The 22,554-nt window shown below is 42.0% G+C and overlaps 2 protein-coding genes across 4 annotated transcripts; both read right to left on the reverse strand.

Moving 5' to 3' along the window:
- Positions 1-5,420: 5,420 nt before the first annotated feature.
- On the reverse strand, positions 5,421-6,760 carry apoa4a (apolipoprotein A-IV a). Of its 2 annotated transcripts, none has more exons than XM_056298886.1 (3): positions 6,670-6,760; positions 6,374-6,527; positions 5,421-6,270 (listed from the first exon to the last, which is right to left on the reverse strand). In XM_056298886.1, exons 1-3 carry the CDS (start codon positions 6,707-6,709, stop codon positions 5,688-5,690), a joined length of 777 nt encoding a protein of 258 aa, XP_056154861.1. In that variant the 5' UTR covers positions 6,710-6,760; the 3' UTR covers positions 5,421-5,687. The 2 variants fall into 2 exon arrangements, with proteins under 2 accessions (XP_056154861.1, XP_056154862.1); XM_056298887.1 differs by having other exon boundaries at positions 6,374-6,524; positions 6,670-6,751.
- A 1,883-nt stretch (positions 6,761-8,643) lies between these two features.
- Positions 8,644-22,192, reverse strand: tomm40l (translocase of outer mitochondrial membrane 40 homolog, like). 2 transcript variants are annotated; one of them, XM_056298555.1, is made up of 10 exons: positions 22,164-22,192; positions 21,263-21,474; positions 20,760-20,827; positions 20,389-20,481; positions 20,161-20,262; positions 11,026-11,131; positions 10,663-10,785; positions 10,354-10,430; positions 9,956-10,058; positions 8,644-9,481 (listed from the first exon to the last, which is right to left on the reverse strand). In XM_056298555.1, the coding sequence occupies exons 2-10, from the start codon at positions 21,471-21,473 to the stop codon at positions 9,342-9,344; spliced, it is 1,023 nt and encodes a 340-aa protein (XP_056154530.1). In that variant the 5' UTR covers position 21,474; positions 22,164-22,192; the 3' UTR covers positions 8,644-9,341. The 2 variants fall into 2 exon arrangements, with proteins under 2 accessions (XP_056154530.1, XP_056154529.1); XM_056298554.1 differs by having other exon boundaries at positions 21,263-21,514; positions 22,164-22,188.
- Between the last annotated feature and the right edge of the window lie 362 nt (positions 22,193-22,554).

Here is a 22,554-nt window from a genome sequence, read left to right on the forward strand (position 1 = left end):
TCCCCTCCATTGAGGACCTCCAACACACATGTTAATCGCAGAGGGCGTGAGGCACCATCAAGGACACCTCCACCAAAACCACAGTCTGGTTACCCTCCTCCCATCCAGAAGGCACTACAGGAGCCTCTGCTCCTGCACCAGCAGGACCGGAAACAGCTTAATCCCTGTTTCTGTTACCCTTTTAAACGCTGGTCCACTGCATTAGCCCCCCCCACCACCACCAAGGACATAACCCCCCCCCCCAAGACTCTTAAACCATATTTATTTCTGCATATCTTTTTGCACTGCTCATCTGTTGTCTGTTCCACTGGACACACTAAACTTTGCACACTATAATGTACATACACTGTATAATACTGTTTATATTTTTACTCTTTGAATTCATTCCCACTCCCATAGCATTACCTTATTTCATACACAATTGCACTACTGTAAATTTATATACCGTATATATACTGTACATCATTCATTACATACTGTATATTCATATTTACTGACATTCCATATTACTTCTGTACACTTGTATTCATTATACTTTGCACTTTACTGTACTATTTTGCACTTTCTGGTTAATGCCAAACTGCATTTCATTGTCTTAGTACTTGTACTGTGTGCAGTGACAATAAAGTTTAATCTAATCTAATCTAAAACATGGAAGCAAGTATCACAGTTTGTAAAACTGACCTGAAACAAATCCAGTGAGCTGGTTATGATTATGTCAAGCCGTTGTCCTTTTGAAACAGTGTTGGAAATAAATAAAATATCAAATCATTTCCCTTTTACACGTTTACTTTTTTTTTTTACACCTATCTTGTTGAGGGGAAGAAAAAAAATATATAAAATTTTAGTTACCAAACACCAAGTCAAATGACTTGGAAATTTCTCTATGCAGTGAATATACACAGCCTGCTATTTTATCTCTGTGATGCAATTTAATATGCGTATTGCTTCTCTCTGTATTTGCTATCCCGTCTGTAGTATTTTTACTGTCTGTTGACTAACAGACCTTGACCTTATGATATCAGCAGACGTGGAAATTAATGACGCTGGATGTCAAAAGTCGAAATCCCTTGATAGCATCCTGTCCCACCTGCCCTGTTATTCTTTTTTTTTTCAAAATAATTTTATTGCTTTTCACACAGGAAGGCAAATGCATTTATACAGTTATACAGTAGAATTAAGAATGATTGTGTTAGCAGTGGAACAATAAAGACAACAGTGTTATAATTGTCCTGCTAGTGATACAAAAACCCATCCCTCAAAGCAAGCCCACCCAATTCTCGAAACCCCCCTACCCACCACCCATCCCATGAACCCCCCTCCCCACCACCCATCCCATGAACCCTCCACCCCACCACCCATCCCATGAACCCCCTTCCCCACCCTCCACTCCAGTCCCCCCCCCCGCCCACTATCCCGCCCGTTCCCCTGGGGTCACATTCATACACACACACATTCATTTCAAGGGAGAGGGGAAGGAGGAGAAAAAAAAAAGAAAAGGGGGCCAACTAAAGAGAGTTGAGAGAAAACATGGTAAACGAAGAGAGATGGGAAACTAAAAGGAATAAAATAAGGATAACATGAAAAGAGTGAATAATGAATAATAAAAAAAAAGGGGGGGTCAGCTCTGATCAGTCAGTTTCTTCATTGATACTTAAGGTGTCAATGTGTTCTAAGAGGGGTTGCAATGTTTTACGGAATGTCTGTAGAGAACCCTTTAATGAGTATCTAATTTTCTCAAGCTTGATGCAGTGTAGTATCTGCTGAATCCAGCTATTGTGAGTGGGAGGGGAAGAGCGGGTCCATTTAAGAAGTATGAGCCTTCGGGCAAGTAGACTAGTAAATGCAATAACTTGGGTTTGTGGCCTTAGGAAACATAGGTTGGGATTCGGCAATTCCAAGGAGGGCAGTGAGAGGGACAGGGTCTATCACTGTCTCCGAGACGGTACTTAATGTATCAAAAATGTTTGTCCAGAATTCAGCAAGCCGCGGACATGACCAGAACATATGTATGTAATCAGCTGGAGACTGTTTACATCTGTTACATGAGTCTGTTCTGTCTGGATAAATCCTAGCTAGTCTAGCGTTGGTATAGTGGACTCTATGTAAAACCTTACACTGCAATAAACTGTGTCTTGCACATATAGAAGAAGTGTGTACAAGGTCTAGTGCCTGCCACCATTGCTCATCTGTCATAGTGGTCCCGAGGTCCTGGTCCCAAGCGGCTCTCAGGGAGTCTAGGTGAGTTGGGTTTAGTCTGAGTATGTTATTGTATAGGATTGAGATGAGACCCTTACGACTAGCGTCTAGACACAGAAACGAGTCTAATTGTGTTTCTGGTGGGCGACCAGGGAATTGTGGGAACTGGTTTTTAACAAAGTGCCTGATTTGGAAGAAGCGGAACAGGTGGGTGTGTGGAAGGTTAAATTTTGTTGACAGCTGTGCAAAGGAGGAGAAAACACCATTAGCGTACAGATTGTAGATGGTTAATAGTCCTTTTTCTAACCAAATTTGGAACACTGGATCACAGCAAGATGGTAAGAAGAGGTGGTTTCTATATACTGGGGCTAGACCCGTTGGAGAGTGCAGGCCAAACTGCTTCCTAAACTGGTTCCAGATCCTTAAAGTGTTTGTGACTACTGGGTTCTGTGATATTTTTCTAGCTGAGGGGGGTAACTGCGAGCAGACCACTGACCAGAGTGAGAGACGTGCAGAGGCCAGCTCCATCTGTGCCCAGAGAGGCAGGTTATCCTGTGCCACCGTGGTTTTCCAGAAGAGAATCTTACCGATATTACACGCCCAGTAATAGTAGTGGATATTTGGCAAGGCCAGACCACCTTCACACTTGGGGAGTTGAAGGGCTGAGCTTTTGATACGTGCCCTTTTACTGCCCCATAGAAATGAGTTAATCATCTGATTGAGTGTAGAAAAAAAAGATTTCTTGATGAAAATCGGGATGTGGAGGAACACATAAAGAAAACGAGGAGCAACTGTCATTTTAATCAGATTTGCGCGTCCTGAAAGTGATAGAGGCAGGGAGGACCACCTAGACAGGTCAGACCTAAGACGATCTAACAGGGGTTGGACATTTTTTACGAATAGCTCAGTAAAAGATTTGGTGAAGAAGACTCCTAAGCATTTGAATGCCTCGGTGACTCGTCTAAAGGGAAATGGAGCCTGGGGGAGTCTCTCCGCGGGAGGGTTAATAGGTAGATATTCACTTTTCTGGAGGTTAAGTTTGTATCCAGAAAGCTTTTTGAATTATTCCAGAATGTTCAGGATTACGGGAATGGAAGACAGTGGGTCGGAAACGTAGAGCAGCAAATCGTCAGCGTATAAGGACAGTTTATGAGACACCCCAAACCGTGTAATGCCCTTAAATCTGTCCTCTCCACGGAGCCAAATGGCTAGTGGTTCCACGGCCAAGGTGAACAATAATGGGGATAATGGACAACCTTGGCGGGTGCCGCGGTAGGGTGAGAACTGGCTTGATCTAGTGCCATTAATATAGACCGACGCTACAGGGGAGGAGTACAGGACTTTTATCCAAGAGACAAAATTGGCACCTAGACCAAATTTTTCAAGTATGTAAAACAAGTACCCCCCACTCCACCCTGTCAAACGCCTTTTCCGCGTCTAAGGAGAGCACTATTTCAGGTGAGTCGGTGGCGGAGGAAACGAGTATATTAAACAACCTTCTAGTGTTAAAAAAGTATTGTCTTCCGTGGATGAAACCCGTCTGATCGGGGTGAATCAGAGCCGGCACAACTTTTTGGAGGCAACACGACAGAACCTTGGCCAGTATTTTTAAGTCCACATTAAGAAGAGAGATCGGCCTGTAACTGCCACAGAGGAGTGGGTCCTTAGACTTTTTGAGCAGCAGTGTAATTGAAGCCTCTGATAAAGTAGAGGGCAAACAGCCTACTAAGAAAGCATCATTGTAGACCCTCACTAAGATTGGGGCGAGTACTTTTGAAAAGGTTTTATAGAACTCAGTGGTGTATCCATCAGGCCCAGGTGCCTTACTGCTTTGTAGTGACTTTATTGCATCCTTAACTTCTAGAATTATTATGGGAGCGCCCAGCTCGCTAGAGTCATCCACCTGGGGAAGAGTCAATAGATCTAGAGGATTCAAGTTGTCCCAGTCAAACAGTGATGACTCGGATGAGTATAATTTAGAGTAGTATTCAGAGAAGACGTTACTAATTTTTATAGGGTCTGTTGTGACCTCGCCAGTGTGTGACTGTATTTTAGGTATCAGCCGGGATGTACTTTCCGCACGTGCTTGGTATGCAAGAAGTTTTCCTGGCTGATTTTGCTTTCCAGTGGGGAGATGGCCATCTTGAATTCTGCAGAGAGAGCTTCCTTGTGGGTTTCAAGCAGGCTGACAATGGCAGCCATGCTCACAGCGCCATTAGCCATGCTAGTAGTCTGGTCGATGACAGCTTCAGCTTTAGACATGATGGCAGGGTCTTTTTTGTTCCTCTCTGACTTCTTATTTACTGGTTTACCTTCAGGCTTCGATTGGCTCATGTTTTTAGCAAGCTAGCGGAGTTTAAGATGTAATAATTCGAAATGCATTTGGGAGGGAGAGTGAAGCGCACCTACTCCTCAGCCACCATTACCGGAAGTCCCTGCCCTGTTATTCTTAATGTGTGTTCATATACATATTGTTAGAGGAAGTTGTGCATTAATTTCACTAATTGCCACCTGCTAGCAATATAGGCTGTTTATAAAAGCCCCATCAGGATGACTTGAGATATAGTTGAGTACTTATGTTTGCTGCTTCCAAAGCTGCCCCCGTCGGCCCTTTTTTTTTTCCTTCTCCCCAATTGTATCTGGCCAATTATCGCACCCTCCGAGCCCTCCTGGTCACTGCTCCACCCCCTCTGATGACGGGGGAGGGCTGCAGACTACCACGTGTCTCCTCCGATACACGTGGAGTCGCCAGCCGCTTCTTTTCACCTGACAGTGAGGAGTTTCACCAGGGGGACATAGCACGTGGGAGGATCACGCTATTCCCCCCCGAACAGGCGCCCCGACCGACCAGAGGAGGTGGTAGTGCAGCGACCAGGACACATACCCACATCCAGCTTCCCACCCGCAGACACGGCCAATTGAGTCTGTAGGGACGCCCGACCAAGCCGGTGGTAACACGGGGATTCGAACCGCCTTTCCCGTGTTGGTAGGCAACGGAATAGACCGCCACGCCACCTGAACGCCCCTCCAAAGCTGCTTTTGAGAGGACTGCCCCTTTTTCTCCCCAATTAAAACCAATAAACCTCTGAATTATTATGATGTTGACGAAACATGGTTTATATTTTCCATTTCAAGACAAAGAAAACTTTGTTGACGACACAAAATACATTAAATCTGTTTATTGTTGCTTCACTGAAAGGCAGAAAGTTGACACGTAAACATTCACCCAGATGGCTAAATAAATAGTCTTACTTTTTTTTAAAGGGCTGATAGCATTTCTCGAGCACATTAACAATTTGAAAATAAAATGTAGTTAAACTGTAAAAGGATTTTTTCCCATTAGTATGTTACACTTTTCATCTGTCCCAATTACAACTACCTTTGTTTAATTTGGAGAGAGGCCCAGACTAAAAAACACAGGGAAAAAGCAATGATGTGTCATCAATGCTATATTCAGTAAGGCCTTGACGACTTATATGTAAGTCCATTTACTGGATCATCTTTGTGAAGGACTTCCAGAGGTCAGCCAGTTGCTCCCTCACATCTTCAGCCTGAACATCTAGCACCTTCTTTAGCTGGCGTTCATAGGGTGCCATGTTCTGCTGAATCTCCTGAGTTTTCTGGACCACCTGGTTCTGGATGTTCTGAGTCAGAGGGATGAGGGTCTTCTCAAACTCTCGCAGGTTCTCCTCCATGTTCTGCTTCAGCTCCTCGCTGTAGGGAGTCATCTGGGTCTGCAGCTCCTGGATCTTCTTCTCCAGAAACCCCCTCAGCTCCTCGCTCCTCTGGAGAAGGGAAGCCTTCAGGCTCTCAGCATCCATAGTGGCCTCGGTGTAAGGGGCCATGTCCCTCCTGAGCTCCTCCACCTGCCTCTGGAGGTCCGCCTTCAGCTCCTCAGCGTAGGGGTGCAGCAGGGTGCTCACAGTGCTCACATCCTTCTCCACACGAGCCCTCAGCAGCTCGGCCTCCTGGGAAAACTTGGCTAAGAGGTCCTGGGTCATAGGGGTCACCTGAGTGTCCAGGGCCATGGTGAGCTTGTTGACGGCATCGGTGCTCTCAGATATAAAGGAGCTGCAATGGGCAGAGATGGTCAAAGGAGTGGAGAGGGTCAATTCAATTTGGAATAAATCTTAATATATGTTATTCTTAGTAACCATTACAAATTGAAACTTACTTAACTTCCTTTCCCAGCTCCGACTGTCTGATTGCATCCAGAGAGTTCCTAGCGGTGAATGTTGCCTTTGCCACGTAGTCCCAGAATGCATCTTTCACCATGTCAAGTTGTTGCTTGGGCTGGTTTTGCCACACGATGTTGGCATTGCTACCTGCTGAAGAAACAGCAAATTGAGGACAATGGGCAAACCAGGAGTATGTGTGCACAAGCACTTACACAACGTAATTTCACTGCCCCCCCGTCTATATATAGGTGGTGGTGTAAACAATCCTTATTTTCACTAAAACCCAATTTACCAGTAAAAGCAGCGAGGGCCAGCACCATGATGAGCTTCATGATCGACACTTCGAGCGGAGCTGAAAAGATCTGAAGATGTACTTGCTTGCTGCTCAGTAGGTTAGTTGCTTGCTGTGAGTGTCAGAGGGGTGGAGGTTGAGTATATATAGAGAGATGAGTGGTTATAACGAGACACATGGAACAAAGTCCATTGGTGAGCTGTACGTCCCTCTGTATCTCCTGTCTCCACATCATGATGACTCTTTCTTACAGTTGGACTTTTGAGGGTAAGATACACGTCAGGGACATCCCCTGACATCATTAAACCCCAACTGCACGTCAACTTACACAGTTCATAGGTCAACTTACACTTTAAGTTGTAGTTTACATTTGTATAGTATATTTAGAAGTTTGATGATGGTAGCGAGATGTTATTGAAATCTCAGAAGCATCTTTTTCTTCGTCTGGGATGAACAGAAGAAACGAGTGAACATACATTATCTTAACCTTAGTAGACACAGATGTGTGTCATCTGTGTGCTAATGTGGGTTCTGTGTATCACTGTGGTGTTCTCCTATATTCTGCTTTTATTTTGAACCTAAAACTACAAAATACTGCTAATTCTTGATATTACAACCCTCGCTTCTGAAATTAATTCATATCTAAACTATGATCACTGTTTCCATTCAGATAAGTTATTTGGCTCATCATGGCTACCCCTAACGGGAGCAGCCAAAAGTAGTAGCAGTAGTAGTAGTAGTAGATAATACATTTTCACACATTATAAACCCTGTATAGTATGTGGCATTAATAAACTAGAGAGGGTTGAAAAATAACAGGAGGAGCGTCTGGGTAGTGTGGCAGTCTACTCCGTTGCCTACCAACACAGGGATCTCCGGTTCGAATCCCTGTTATCTCCAGCTTGGTCGGTTGTCTCTACAGACACAATTGGCCGTGTGTGCGGGTGGGAAGCCGGATGTGGGTATGTGTCCTGATCGCTGCACTAGCGCCTCCTCTGGTCAGTTGGGGCGCCTGTTCGGGGGGGAGGGCTGGGGGGAATAGTGTTATCCTCCCATATGCTGTTTCCCCCTGGTAAAACGCCTCGCTGTCAGGTGAAAAGAAGCGGCGGTTGACTCCACATGCATAGGAGGAGGCATGTGGTAGTCTGCAGCCCTCCCCGGATTGGCAGAGGGGGTGGAGCAGCAACCGGGATGGCTCGGAAGGGTGGGGTAAGACCAAGTACAATTGGGGGGAAAAATCCAATAAAGAAAAATATAACTAAAAACATCTAAATGTGACAATATAGTGTCACAGTAAACCCAGCACTCTCTCACAGAGAAGGATGTGACTAGATTAGGACATGGGGGTCATTGACCCATGTCTTATTTCAGTGTTGTGGTGACGTACAAATGCAAATACTGCACTGTCTATTGATAACACAACATCCTCTAAACCTACTGACACACTGAGTAAACATGAATGTTTTCAGGGTGTCTTTGTAAAGTGGATATATTGGGAGATGTGGAATCAAGATGGACAAACGACACCGTCACACAAAATAAAAGTGTGAGAAGGTGCCAACAGGCTATTACAACCCTAATAGTTGTTCAGGAAGAATCGAGAAAATGCACTTGGAATCACCTTATATAAGTCTAATAGCGTGTGGCTCCACCGCTGCACCACAAAAAGCCTCTTCCAGTTTTATAGCTGCAGCTTTGACCTGCTGTCCCTTTACACATCGAGTGGAGGGAAACCTTTTATTTTGACGGGGACAACGGGTGGCGGATGGAGCCACGCACCACTTTTTTCATGTTAACCATTTTAACTGATGTTCAAATGGTGTGAATGGACTGCACAGGTTCCTATAATTGGGCCTTTAAGTGGGATAGGAATAGGAAGAGCGCCTTATGAAGATGGGAAAATTCACAAACACATTGGGGCAGATATACTGGAACTACGGAAGAAAAAACACCGGAGACAAGGAGCGAGATACTGACTTCCTTTTTTTTGTAAGAAATGTCATTTATCATTTCCTAATAGATATATACAGGTAATATATACTTTTCCATATGTACCATAAAGAAATGGTGAGAAATGACAGGCCGTGAACTGTGATATTCACTGCTTCAATAACCATGTCCCTAACCCGAGAAACCCCACCACCACCACCCACAAACAAATGAGAACATTCACTTCATATCAAGACTTGATTTTACAGTACAAAAATCGAAAAGGGCAAAAAGAAAAAAACAAAACAAAAACACGACAGGCACTGAACTGAGTGTTAAAAACAAAGAGCACTGTAACTGTTAACTCTCCTGACATCAGATGAGTTATGTGTTGCCTTTCTGATGCCAATTGGTCAGATTTTCTGCCATGTCCACCATCACATCCCATTACCAAATTTTCCCCCCAACTCTCAGACAAACAACAATCCTTGTTACAATTTGGATTAATTTCATACTACCGAATGCATTTTTATTTATATAATTATCTTCCAGTGATTTACATACAAATTATGTAACATGACAACAACATCTGGGAAGACCAGTAACTCTACCTGCTAGGAGATGGGAGACAAAATGGAGGTGATGCAACACTGAGTGGCATACATAGCATAGTCGGGTTGTCAATCTTCTGTGCCCTCTGTGAAAGTCTGCCTTGGGGGCTTTTCCCATTTGTTCCAGTTAGTCTACCCAATGGTAACACCAAATCCACACTGGAACTTGTTCTTGCGGTGGTTGAGGAAGGAGCAGAGGGCCAGGGAAAGAGGTAATGGAAGCAACTTCTTTTCTAACGTGGCGCCAACCACCCAGTTACTATCTAATGAACCTGGATTGAGGATACAAAACAGAAATTAAATGTGAGAAACAGGACAATATATAAAATGGGGGTAGTGGGACATAATAATAATTACAATAATAACAATATAGAAAAACATGATAAAGGCGTTACAACCAGGATGTAAAAATCCTACTAGCCAACTGCCAGTAAATGATGGTTGCAGTTTTTAAGTAAATCTATCCTTACAGCTAATTACGACCGGTAACAAACTGTTGATTGGCTGTTCTTTTTCCAAGCTAAAATCCTATTTGGTTGGCAAGTTTTCAAGAAATAAAAATGAGTTGTAACTGAGATTCCAAGCATTCTACAATTACAATTTACAATTTCATTTAGCAGACGCTTTTATCCAAAGCGACATACTACATCTGAGAGTTAACACAATACAAGCAAGGATCTGGTCAGGGAAAAAAAAAGAAAAAAAAAGCCAAATTAAAAAAAGTAAAGTTTATCCACATATTGTACCTTTAAATAGTAAATTAGCTTTAGGCACATCTAGCTGGTAGCCAAACGATACACTTGTGTCCTGCATACGGGTGCTAGCCTCAAACTCCACACCAACTTGCAGCTGCGGAAGATGAGAAACAGGGACAAGGTCAAGGTCAACTTTACTGTCATTACACAAGTTTGCAATTATGAGTTTGCAATTTGGGAAAACGAGTAACGCTTAAAACATACCAGAGTTTTTTGAAGGTTATGTTTGCATACCTCTGTGTACCAACCCTAGCTTGAGTTATCATAATTCAATAAACCCAACACATTCTGTATCTAAGGAGATTAAAAATGAACACTACAAATTCTGTGCAAAAAAATATTTGGCCAGGGTCCGACATAAATGGAAAGTGTAGAGGGTGAAGTTCTACCTGGTCATTGGCTTTGTGGTAGTATGAAGCATGAGCCCCTGCTCCCCCTACTGTCAACGTAGCAATATAGTTGCTTCCTGTAGAGGAATAATTAAAAAAGCAAGACAATGCATCTCTAATCAAATGAACAAAATTAACGTTTTGAAGAGTCAGAGTGAATGTTCCAAGACAACAGTGGAAGTAAGTCATATGACATTAAATCATCCTGATATTTATAATGTGTGTGTATGCATGTGTGTGTACTTGCTGGTATGCTGGTATTCATCACTCAAGACTTTGTGGCACTGTTAAGTTTAAAGTACGTGTCACCTGTATATCTGCCAGCCAAAGACATGACTGTGCCCTCCTCTCCTGGCCTGCGGTGGTAAACTAGCTCCCCTCCCAGTGCCAGGGATGGGGTTACAGACTGGAGGTAGTGTGCTACAACAATTCCTAATGGGTGAACAAGAAGAGAGGAAGAAAAGAACAGTTCATTTCTGCTAGGTTTTGTTCCAAAATGAGACTACATGCACACACTATGATGGACAGTGTATCCAGTATGGAATGAAATTAAAGTCTACTGGATGAAAGCAATTGTCAAATGTGCTAGTTCTATTAAAGACCAAACAACACTGTATTATCAAATGTTTGCAAATTCCCTTCGTAACTGTGACACAATGACAAATGACCTACCAGATCCTACAAGGACATCTGGGTTGCCAAGTGTAATAGCTGCAGTGAAATCCTCTCCCCTTAACTCGGCATCACCTTGCCAGTTCACAAACTTCTGCTGTTGCGTCTGGAGACATTACAGATATTGACAAAGCTGACATCAATTAAACCAACAACAAAACATTAACACACTGCCAGACCGACTTATTACACGAACTAAATCTAAGAAATACTATGACTGTATCAAGAGCAGTGTTGGAAATCATTACTTTTGGCGGTAACTAGAAATGTAGCTATTTTTTTTTCAAATTAAATAACAACAGTTAAAATTACTGAAATCTAAATGAGCTCGTTACTCATTACTTTTGCCTTGATAGCAGACGAACGCAGTCCCTGGATTTTCCGGTTTATGATCTAACATCACCCGGCCTTTATGGCAGTACAATGAGTGAGTGAATCAATCAATCAGCATTAGACTGTTCAGGAAATGTGAGCTTGCTGTCCTGGAAATATGGACATTATTTTTTCCCTCCTCGAGATCAAGGACAAAAACATAGCGCTGAGTTGTACTCTACGTGCAGGTGTAAGAACTTTATCCACATCAAAGAATAGCAATTCCAAGCTTCTGAAAAACCTTGTGAAAACACGCTTCTACAAAGCTAATCGAAAAAGACCCAGGTGCTAGCTCTGCCGACCAAGGAGGAGCCACTCCATCCAAGGCTTGATTTTAAACTCAAGAATTCATCTGCCCAGTCTGGAAGCCAGGCAGAATAAAACAAAACTGATTGCCAAGTATGTTGTTGAAGACTTGCAACCTATGTCAACATGTGGCCATGTGTACTATTCACAGAGGATTGTGGAATAGTTGCAATCACAGGATTGTAAGATGGTGACAGATGTACTCTTAGCCCCCCCCCCGGTTCAGGGATGGTGGTTCCCTCTTCACAACCAGTGTTCCTCCCCATTAAGGATGTGCACATCCTCATCCTGGAAAGAGTATCTACTGGCCTGTAGATGGGTGTAGACCAAGACGGCAATTTGCATGACACCGATCGTTGGTTAGGTCGTTATGCAACTGCTGGTTATAAAGAAACATTTCTCCCAATAAATGTTGTATCCAGATGAACTGATTAAACTTTCTGTGATTTCCTTACCTGGGTTATTGAGCATGCATCAAGACAGTTGAGTCTTCTGCCTTCAGATAACTAATAAGAAAAATACAGTGGCAAATATCTGCACCACTGCACTTTATCCCCTTATTTCACCTGTATATAGTCATACCTTGTGTATCTATCTGAAAATTGTTGTGTTGTGTTGTTATTCTATGTTAAGGACACAGACAGCCATGAAACCAGAGACAAATTCCATGTATGTGCAAACCTATATGGCCAATAAACATGATTCTGATGGATTCTGAAATAAAGACAGTGGACCACCATGGAGAACAAGGTCAAGCTCAAAAAGACATTTGAGGGACGTCCAGGTAGTGTAGCGGTCTATTCCGTTGCCTACCAACACGGGGATCGCTGGTTCGAATCCCCATGTTACCGCTGGCTTGGTCGGGCGTCCCTACAGACACAACTGGCCGTGTCTGCGGGTGGGAAGCTGGATGTGGGTGTGTGTTCTGATCGCTGCACTATCGTCTTCTCTGGTTGGTTGGGGCGCCTGTTCGGGGGGGGGGGACAGGGGGGAATAGCATGATCCTACCAAGCGCTACATCCCCCTGGTGAAACTCCTGTCAGGTGAAAAGAAGCAGCTGGTGACTCCACATGTATCTGAGGAGGCATGTGGTAGTCTGCAGCCCTCCCTGGATTGGCAGAGGGGGTGGAGCAACAACCGGGACAGCTCGGAGGAATGGTGTAATTGTCCAGGTAAAATTGGGGAGAAAAAGGGTGGAAAAAAAATCTAAAAAAAAAAAGACATTTGAGGGATTAGAGCATGTGTCTACCACAGCAAAGTTTTCTTGGCAGAACCGCACATTGGATAAAGCCATACAACATGAAATGCTGAAAAGCAGCACTGGCATTCTAAAGAATCAAGGGTTGGCATTCGTATGACAATATTGCAAGTGAGGTCGATAACATTCACTCGTCCTATGGCCTATCCTTCAAAGTCAACTGTCACAGACAATTGCTCCAATTTCGTTAGGCCTTTCAACTGTACCAGCCACCTGAGTCAGACTCTGAAGATAAAGAGGATGAAGCAACTTTTACTAACATTGGGGATGTGCTGCTTCTGAATAGTACCGCCGATGATGTTGATGACGTGATTTCTTTACCTCAACATCAGGGATGCGTATCACATACCTCGTCTCAGGCACAGATGTGGACATGTGGCTGATGTCAAAACTTGAAACGAAAGCAATTTACAGAAATGCTACCACAAAACAAATAAGGCGAGTCACTCCACATTAGCCTCGGAGATTGTGACGTTATTGCCAAAAGGCTACTTGTACCTTGCACTACCAGGTGAAATTTGTTCAACGACGCCCGGCTTGAATTTGAGTGCATAAGTGCATCTGCATAAGCTGCATATCATAAGTGCATTTATGAGCTCGAATTTATTTACCTATGGTTGAGTTGAACACCATCTCCTCCAAACTACAGTTGAAACGTATCATTGAAAGGGAACATGAGTTCTCACAGTACTGTGCTGTCATGAAGCCACTTACTGTGGCACTGGAAACAGTGGCACACTCCTACCCACACTGGAAACATTGGTGTCCAAGACCCTGGAATACAAATATGGTCTACAAATCCTTGTTTGCCTATCAGATGCAATTGTCCAGGTAAGTGTTATATTCTTTTACATTCATCTTTAATTCAGTCAATCATTCAATTCCCTCATATGGGTGTAGAGGCTATGTGCGACTGCAATTGATTTGTAGCCTACAGGTGTATGCTGATGAGACACTTATCTCAAACGACCTACACACACACCCACACACAGACATAAATATATACATATATATATGTCTATATATGTGTGTGTATATATATACTATATATAGTATATATATATAGACACACACACATATACATTCACTATGCTTTTAATGCTTAATGCAATAATGTTTTTGCACTCGTTATATGTGTCTTATTTTAGGGAATCAAAACAAGATTTGCATTTGTCCTTGAAAGTAAAGATGCTATCCTGACCGCTGTGACACTACCTAAGTTCAGACTACGTTGGTTGCGTGACCTGGGGTCTCATTTATAAAACAGTGCATAGGATCCTTACTACAAGTGTACATGTGCACAAAAGCCGAAAATGGCGTGCGGCCAAAAAAAAAAAACTAACAAGGGACTTAAAATGTGTGAGAGGCATCATTATACAATCTGGCTTCAATTCACCACCTCACCATCTGTGTTTCCGTACAGGTGCGCACATTCTCCCGTCAAGTTTGTTTTTATAGATTACAAATTTTGCATGGGAAGTGGCATATGCATATTTCAGGCTCTGCTTTGTGCGCACGCAACGGTTATAAATGAGACCCCAGGAGAGGAAGGACCTGGCAAAGGCAAGTCTGGTAGCAGAGTGCTGAAAACAGGTCCCTGAGCAGGAGCAGCAACCAGGGAAAAGCCAGACAACACAGCACCTGGGTTCTACCAAAGAGGAGTTATTTTCCTTTGAAGAGGATGAGGAGGACACCTATACCACTGCTGAAACTCAAGTAGCCGAGTACCTCAAATCAGGAGCGACAGACACTCTGAATCAATTCCCAAAATAAAGAAAATCTCTAAAACGTAATGCAGCCACTACGTCCAGCGCCCCAGTAGAAACAGTCTTTAGCCTGGGAAACCTGATTCTCTCTCCAAAGAGGAACAGGCTATCAGATTAAAAGTTTAAGAAGCTTCTCCTCTTGAAGTATAATAACTGGTTGGAGGGCTAGGTATGTTGTTGGTCACTGGCCAGAGATAAGGTAGCCTAGGAGTATTTTGTTAACACATTTAAAGATGGGTACCTTTTGTTAAGCATTGCACACCCAGACATTGCCGTCTTACTGAAAAGCATCTCAAGGTATGTGTTTAGCTTCTCCTTATGAGGCTGAAACTACATCTTAAAATTTATCCACCATTATTGATTTCTTCAGTTGCTAAATGGCCAGAGATGAGGTACATTATTTTTGTTAAACCATTTAAGGATGCCTTTGTTAATTATTATACATCCAGATTACCAGATCTGAGGAAAATATTGGGTAGCATCTCAAGGCAACTGTCTTAAGCTTGTCTTTGTGAAGCTGAAAATACTTTTATGTTTGTCCACCTTTATTGAAGATAATGTCTCCAGCTGGTGAACAGAGTGCAGTTGATATGAATTACCACTGAGATTACAAAGGATGTGTGTTGGTTTTTGTAAATAACTTTTATTACTTTTATTTCATTAGGCCTATCGTGATAATTACTTTCAAATGTCTGAGAAACAGTTATTTCATTTCACATTTCTAAAACAGCTGTCTTTATGCATGCTAAATAATCCAGGTGAGGAAATCACAGAACTTTTTGTGATCATTGCTAAAAGAGTATTAAAAACTGAATTGTGCTGTTTTATTTGAAGGCCTGTCGAGGCTACAATAAATAGGCTTATCAAAACATATCTACTGTGTTTTATTGTTTTGCCAGTTACTTTTCATCGCAGTGATGATGGGTACATTGATGGATAAAATTTTACTCTCTTGTGCCACTGTGCTGCCAGATCCTAAACGAACGGCGGCTTCTATTTTGACACGGAGAACATTGAGTTTGGCGGCTTTCGTGCATAGGCCACAAAGAAGAAGAAGAAAAAAGATTCACGAAGAAGAAAAATAAAAGGGGCTCACGACGGGAGAGACGGAGAGAGTGTGGCGTGAGCTGCGGATGTGTGCTAGTTGAGAGCCAACTAGCGAAAATTGGAGCGGGGGGAGCTTCATCTTGCTGGCCGTCTATAGGGATGCCACTGGTGGGCTAATTAATCCTTTGTTGGAGTTAGAATTCATTGCTGGTTCGCATTGCTGGCTGTTAGAATTCATTGCTAGTTAGCATTCTGTTATTAAGCTAATGTTAAAACGGTTATCTAATCACTCAGATTGCCTTGCTGTGTAGTTTATCTCATGTGTAATTCGCAGTTAGCTTGAGGTTAGCCATGTTATGTGCAATTAAGTACATGTGTATAGTTATACATCAATTTAATTTGGCAAAAGATGTAGAATATGAGTGAGAGTCATACCCTACATACATTTCATATCCTCTCTTTGTATTGTAAAGGTTTTCAACCTAACAACGTAATCATCAGTAAACTTAACAGTTGAAACTAATTCAATAAAACATAAAAAGAAGACTAAAGAAGATTGCTGTTTGAGTTGTGCCATACATTCCCTGCGGTTGGCTAAGGCCTTTTTCAAGTTTGGGCAGAAGCTGAAGCAAATTTCCCTAAATAAATTGACACACACTATGCCACAACAACACTAAAATAATATAGCTATGTGTGCATTAATAAGAGAATTAAAGCATACATTTAAAAGTAATGTAAAAGTTACTTTCCCTTGTAACTAATTACTTTTTATATGCAGTAATCAGTAATAGGGATGGGCACGGTTACACGGTTAAACGTGTACACGAAAAAAAATCATTATCCGTTTAGGACGCAGTACAACGGTTAAATGGAATTAAAATTCATCGCCAATGATATATTGTAAAATATACATTACCTATGTATAACCATTCCTTATTTTGAAAAATCACTTTTAAATGCAAATGCATTATTTTTAAAACAAAAGATAACATTTAGTCTGCATCATTTAAAAAAAAAAGGGGCAGGGGGGGATCAGCACACAGGCAACTAGAATGACGTGAACGGAAGTTTTCAAAATAACGACCGCGGGAAGAAAATAAAGTTGGTAGGCTAATATGAGTGGCGCAAAAGCCCCTGTCTGGAAACATTTTACAAAGAATGGAGAAAACTCTGTTAAATGCACACTTTGCGATGCGATTCTAAGTTATAAAGGTGGTAGCACAGGATCGATGAACAACCATCTGCGACTGAAGCATAGCAACGGTGATGTGCCGTCCAGAGCAGCAGCTAGCACAACCCAAACTAGAATACGTGATTTTGTGGGGTGCTCCCAACAGAGAACGGAGAAAATCAGCAAGCTGATCTCACAGATGATCATCCAAGACACATGACCATTAAGTGAAGTGGATGCACCAGGCTTCAGGGCTCTCATCAACTACATAGAGCCATCATAGTATATCCCAAGTCATAAAGCGATAACAGTGCGGATTCAGCGCTTGTATGATAGCGCCTTGGAGGAAAGGAAGTATCAGTTAGCACAACAAGAACACGTAGCAATAACTACGGATTCTTGGACAGGTCTCGCCGTACAATCGTACACCACAGTTATGGTGCACTACTTGGACAGCACCTGGAAAATGCAAGGTGGGGTCATCAAAACAACTGAAATGCCAGAACGGCACACTGCTGAAAATATAGCGGCCCGTTTGCATGACATAACAAAAGAGTTCGGAATAGAGTCAAAAATTGTCGCATGTGTGCATGACAATGCATCAAACATGATGGCTGCTGGCCGACTGTGCGAGTGGGAGGACGTATCGTGTTTCGCGCATACATTGCAACTGTGTGTGAATGCTGGGTTTGACCAGTCTGGACTGAAGATGACCATAGCAGCAGCTAGCAATTTGGTGCGTTTTTTCAATCGCAGCACTGTTGCTTCAGCTGCCTTAAAAGTAAAGTAAACACAGTTTGACACCCCAAATCATGCCCTGATCCAATCCTGCTGCACCCGCTGGAACAGCATTTACTTCACGTTTGAGCGTCTCGCTGAGCAAAGGTGAGCTTGAGATTCCCCATTTTTTAAAGCTGCTAGCTATATAAATAATCGTCATCATCATTATTATTATTATTGTTGTTGTCATTAACAAATATGCATATATTGTAGGTGGCCTGTTTGTGCTGTGCTAAGCGATCAGGATGTTATGAAGAAGGCCGACGGAAGACTGCTTGAGATGAGAGACAGGGACTGGCAGAACGTTCATGGCATGGTTCCTATTTTAAAACCACTCCAAATAGCAACAGAGGCGATGTCATTGGAGCAAAACGTTTCAATTTCGTCTGTGTACCCAATTGTTCACGGCCTAATTTCGAATCACCTGGTGACAAGTGAAAGTGAAGCAGCACCAGTTAGCAAATTTAAAGAAATCGTGCTTCGGGAGCTACACAGACGATTCAAGATCAACAGTGCCATGCCAGGGAATCCACTGATTATCGTAACAGCCCTCGATCCACGGCACAAGCATCTTTCCTTCGTGGCGCCTGCTCTTCACAACGAAGTTTACGAAAAAAATCAGTGATTTAATTCAAACCACGACAGCTGTCAACAGTGAAGACAATTCACCAGAAAAACGCCAGAGGAACGATCCGCCCACCTCAGCGCTTTCCTTCCTCCTGGGTGAACAGTATGGCGTCGGAGTCGGCATGGGACGATCTGAAGATGAGATGACGAAATACCTCAAGGACCCAGTTGAAGATCTTCAAGCAGACCCCAGTGATTATTGGAGGGCAAACCAGGAGAGATTTCCTGCTCTGTCGAAGTTAGCAAATAAATATCTTTGCATACTCGCGACCTCTGTTCCTTCTGAACGAGTGTTTTCGAATGCAGGCTTGGTGGTTAACAAACTACGAAATCGCCTACTGCCACAAAATGTAGACATGCTACTATTCTTAAAAGCCAATCTGAAATACACAGATATGGTAACACTTTAGTATGGGGAACGTAGTCAGCATTAATTAGGTGCTTATTAGCATGCAAATTAGCAACATATTGGCTCTTAATTGGTCATTATTACGTACTCATTAATGCCTTATTCTGCATGGCCTTATTATACAACCAGTAAGCCATTAACTATGAGTTTTCCCTCTATAACCTCAGAATTATTGCTTATTAGTAGTACCATCTCAATATGCTTTGCTTAGTATGGACTTTATAAGGTGGTAGTACCACAAGAAGAGTTATTCTCCCTTACTAACACTTAATGAATATGGTCTGTTCTTACATAACAAAACACAAAACTACAAGTGTTAATAGTGTTAAATTACTGTAAATTAAGTTTTTGTTACTTAGAATATGTTCCCCATACTAAAGTGACATCTTGATCATTACTAATTCACTAGTAATTAAGTTTTTTTATGTTCCCCATACTAAAGCGTTACCCAGATATGGAGTAAAATACCAGTCACAATCGGCACTATAGTATATGTTAGAATAACGACATTTTTGTTTATTTATGTATTAGTTACGTTTCACAAGAACACGGGACAGTGTACGTTATTTGTTAATTGCTTTTCCAATAGTCTAAGCCTAACCTTGAGTTAGATATTGTTATTGTTATATATAATCCCAAAATATAGGGATTACTTTTTGTGACGTGCACTTTATGGCCTTCTGTTTAAATGTAGGCTACAAGTTAAATAAAAAGCGAATGTCATTCAAGATATTGTTCCAAAATATAGGGATCACTTTTTGTGACGTGCACTTTATATCCAGTTGAATATATGATTTACATTTTTACACTTAAAGTATGCCTTCTTTTTAAATGTACAAGTTAAAACAAAAAAGGCAAATGTCATTCAACAACTGTGTCGTATAATTTTTTATATTCCTACTAGGCTATTAGGATAAATGGCAGTTATGTTGCTACTCGGTCTGTTGCGATTTAAAGCCCAGTTCAGATCAATGATTCGCAACGAGACGCAACGGTTTAGTGTGTTGCAGAGAAAAGTAAAATTGTAATTAATTAAAAAAAATAATTTTATCATGATTTTTTTTAACTTTAATTTTGTGACTGTTATTATTTTTATAATGCCGCGGTTAACCGTTTAACCGTCTAAAATTCCAACGGGTACACGTTTAGTAAATTGATCCCAAACACCCATCCCTAATCAGTAAAGTAATTAATTACTTTTGAGAGAAGTAACTAGTAACTAACTAATCACTAATTTTCAGTAACTTGCACAACACTGATCAACAATGATATGAAATTCCTATTTTTTTTCTCCAGACACTCCTAAACATTGACATTTCGGAAAGTGTGGCTATCTTTGTAAACCAGTGAGGTGAGGATGAATAAAAACATAGAAATAAGTAAGATCGGAATACTGTACCTGGAAGGCCAATTTGGAACGTATTCTGTCTGTGACCTGGTGGATGACCTGGGCATTAAGGCTGCCACTGTTGTCCATGTCCCCCACCATAACTGGAAAAGACTGAACACAGAATATCACACAATTGCATTTGATACAGTCCAGACTTTCAACAGTAAAAAACAAAACAAAAAACAAAAACATCTAATTTCCTAAAGAGGTTAGAATAACAATATTAGTACAGCATACCTCTGCTGGACCTGTCTGTTTTGATCCAACATAGGTTGCACCAAACCTGTAGGTGGAATCCCCCGTAGTGCTCAGCATCACCATATGGTTCACCTAACAGAAGTTTGAAATCACACGAAAAAAAGCCAAGTTACAGGACGACAGTTAACAGCATTTAACCTTGAATAAGTGTAATGACATGAATTACTTGCTTGTTAATCAAATTTGAGTTGTCAAAATCCCTGCACCAGAGCCGTGAGTATAAATTTATTAGACATAAAATTTAGCATTTCTATAACTTATTTTAAATCCAGTTATTTGCATTCACTCTAGTTTATGACTGAAGTCATTCCGATGTTTTGACTGTTCGTAGAAAGTAGAACTTTACTGACCTGGAAGTGATTACTAAGGCCCTTATTGATCATTACTCTGACACCCTCCATCTGCATAGGGAACACCTCTGGTGAAGAAAGAAGGGATTCGCAAAGTAAAAAAATAAGCCAATATAACAAAACAATAACAGGTAACAGATACATTTTTGCTTTGGAACCATGTTAATAATGCCAAGAGGACAGATAAGTTAAATTACATATTCCCAACACAGAATCGCAGGAAGCAGATTATAACTATGTGTCACATTATCAACTTTGTGTGCATACATGTGTGTTGTGTGTGACGGCAATAATAGAGCAGTCAACTTATATCGTACAACAGGATATTGCAAACGAATCCTTGCATTTTTTTCCAAGAAATTATTTTCTTAAGGTTACTTTTATCCATTTATATTGGCAGGAAAAATAGAAAATTATTTTGATGCCTGACCCAAGTTAACATCTAAAACCTAACACAAATGACGACAATGACCGCTGAAAGCATCATTTCGGTCTCAGTTTACCTTTGCACTTGCGGTGGCATTCTTCAAATGCACCTGGGTTGGGCAAGGGATTTTCTCCCTCCCCTTGCTGGCCTGAGTCTGCCCCAGTGGAGGGTATGATGGGTGACACTGGGGGCATGCCAAAGCCTGGTGGAACTGTCATTCCTGGGCCAGCAACACCGCCAGTGGCAGGTGGCGAACTGGGGGAGCTGGCAGCCAAAACACTGCCCATCCTAAAAGCGTGTAAAGGAGCAGTTTGGGGAACAATCCTGGCTATTTGGTGATAGGTGAGTGAGTGACACAAGGGGAGAAGCAATTAAAATGAGTTTATCATTAAGGTTGAGCACGGCTGCGTGCAGTGGTCACATCAGAGCAGTTACAAGCGTTGACTACAGAAGATGTAACTAAAACACACAGCTATCACATTTGATACCTAGGCGGTAACAGATCTACTAACGATACCAACAGACCCACTCAGGCGAAATTATAATGCATCAACAGTTCAACATATGATAACTCAAAACAAGCCAGTTAAGTGAAGACAACCATAACCTTTTGGATAGATTAGTATTGCTTATTCGCTGGAGAAGTAACAACAAAGGAAGATCAGCTAGTTGGCGGCAACAATATTCACATGGACGCCTAGGAAGAACACAGGCATCGCTTTTAGGTACACGTTCATTTCCGTTGTCACTATACTTTATGGTGTAAGGCTTTGAATGAAATCTGGCTCGCTGATTAGCAGTGGCTAGCTTGTTCGCTATTCTGTGAATAGTTAAAGTGCCTGGCAATCTCACAATAAACGAAATATCTGTTCGTTAAGTAAAAAGAAGGGTCAATCTATTAGATCGCCGGTGTACAAAATATAACGTATATTTTTTTCACCCAAACCTCGTGTCATAAACTAAAATTGGATACTCACGTTGTGATTTCCAGAGGACGCCGCAGCCGGAAGTGACATATGACCGTATCCTGTAAGAGAAACGGGACTGAGTCCGCCCAGTTTCTCAAAGAAACGCGCTGATTGGATAATTGATCTTGGCTCTGGAACCTCTTTAGCAGATGCGCTTGTCAGTTATTTGATGTCACCGGCGATTCCAGTCAGCCTGGCGTTGCCAAAGGCGTGGTTTGCTGTGGAGTCACACGTTCACTTACCACTAATTGGCTAATCAAAATGTATCAACTGTAAAGGGGAGGGTCCACATTTTGAGGCGCTACAGATTGGTGGAGAACTCAAACGGGGCTGGGTTGCGGTGCGGTATAATGTATAGGAAGAAACACGTTGAAGGTCAGCTTTGCAGTATGGTTGTCTC

Source organism: Lampris incognitus, chromosome 18 (assembly GCF_029633865.1).
Source record: "Lampris incognitus isolate fLamInc1 chromosome 18, fLamInc1.hap2, whole genome shotgun sequence".
Classification (NCBI taxonomy): domain Eukaryota; kingdom Metazoa; phylum Chordata; class Actinopteri; order Lampriformes; family Lampridae; genus Lampris; species Lampris incognitus.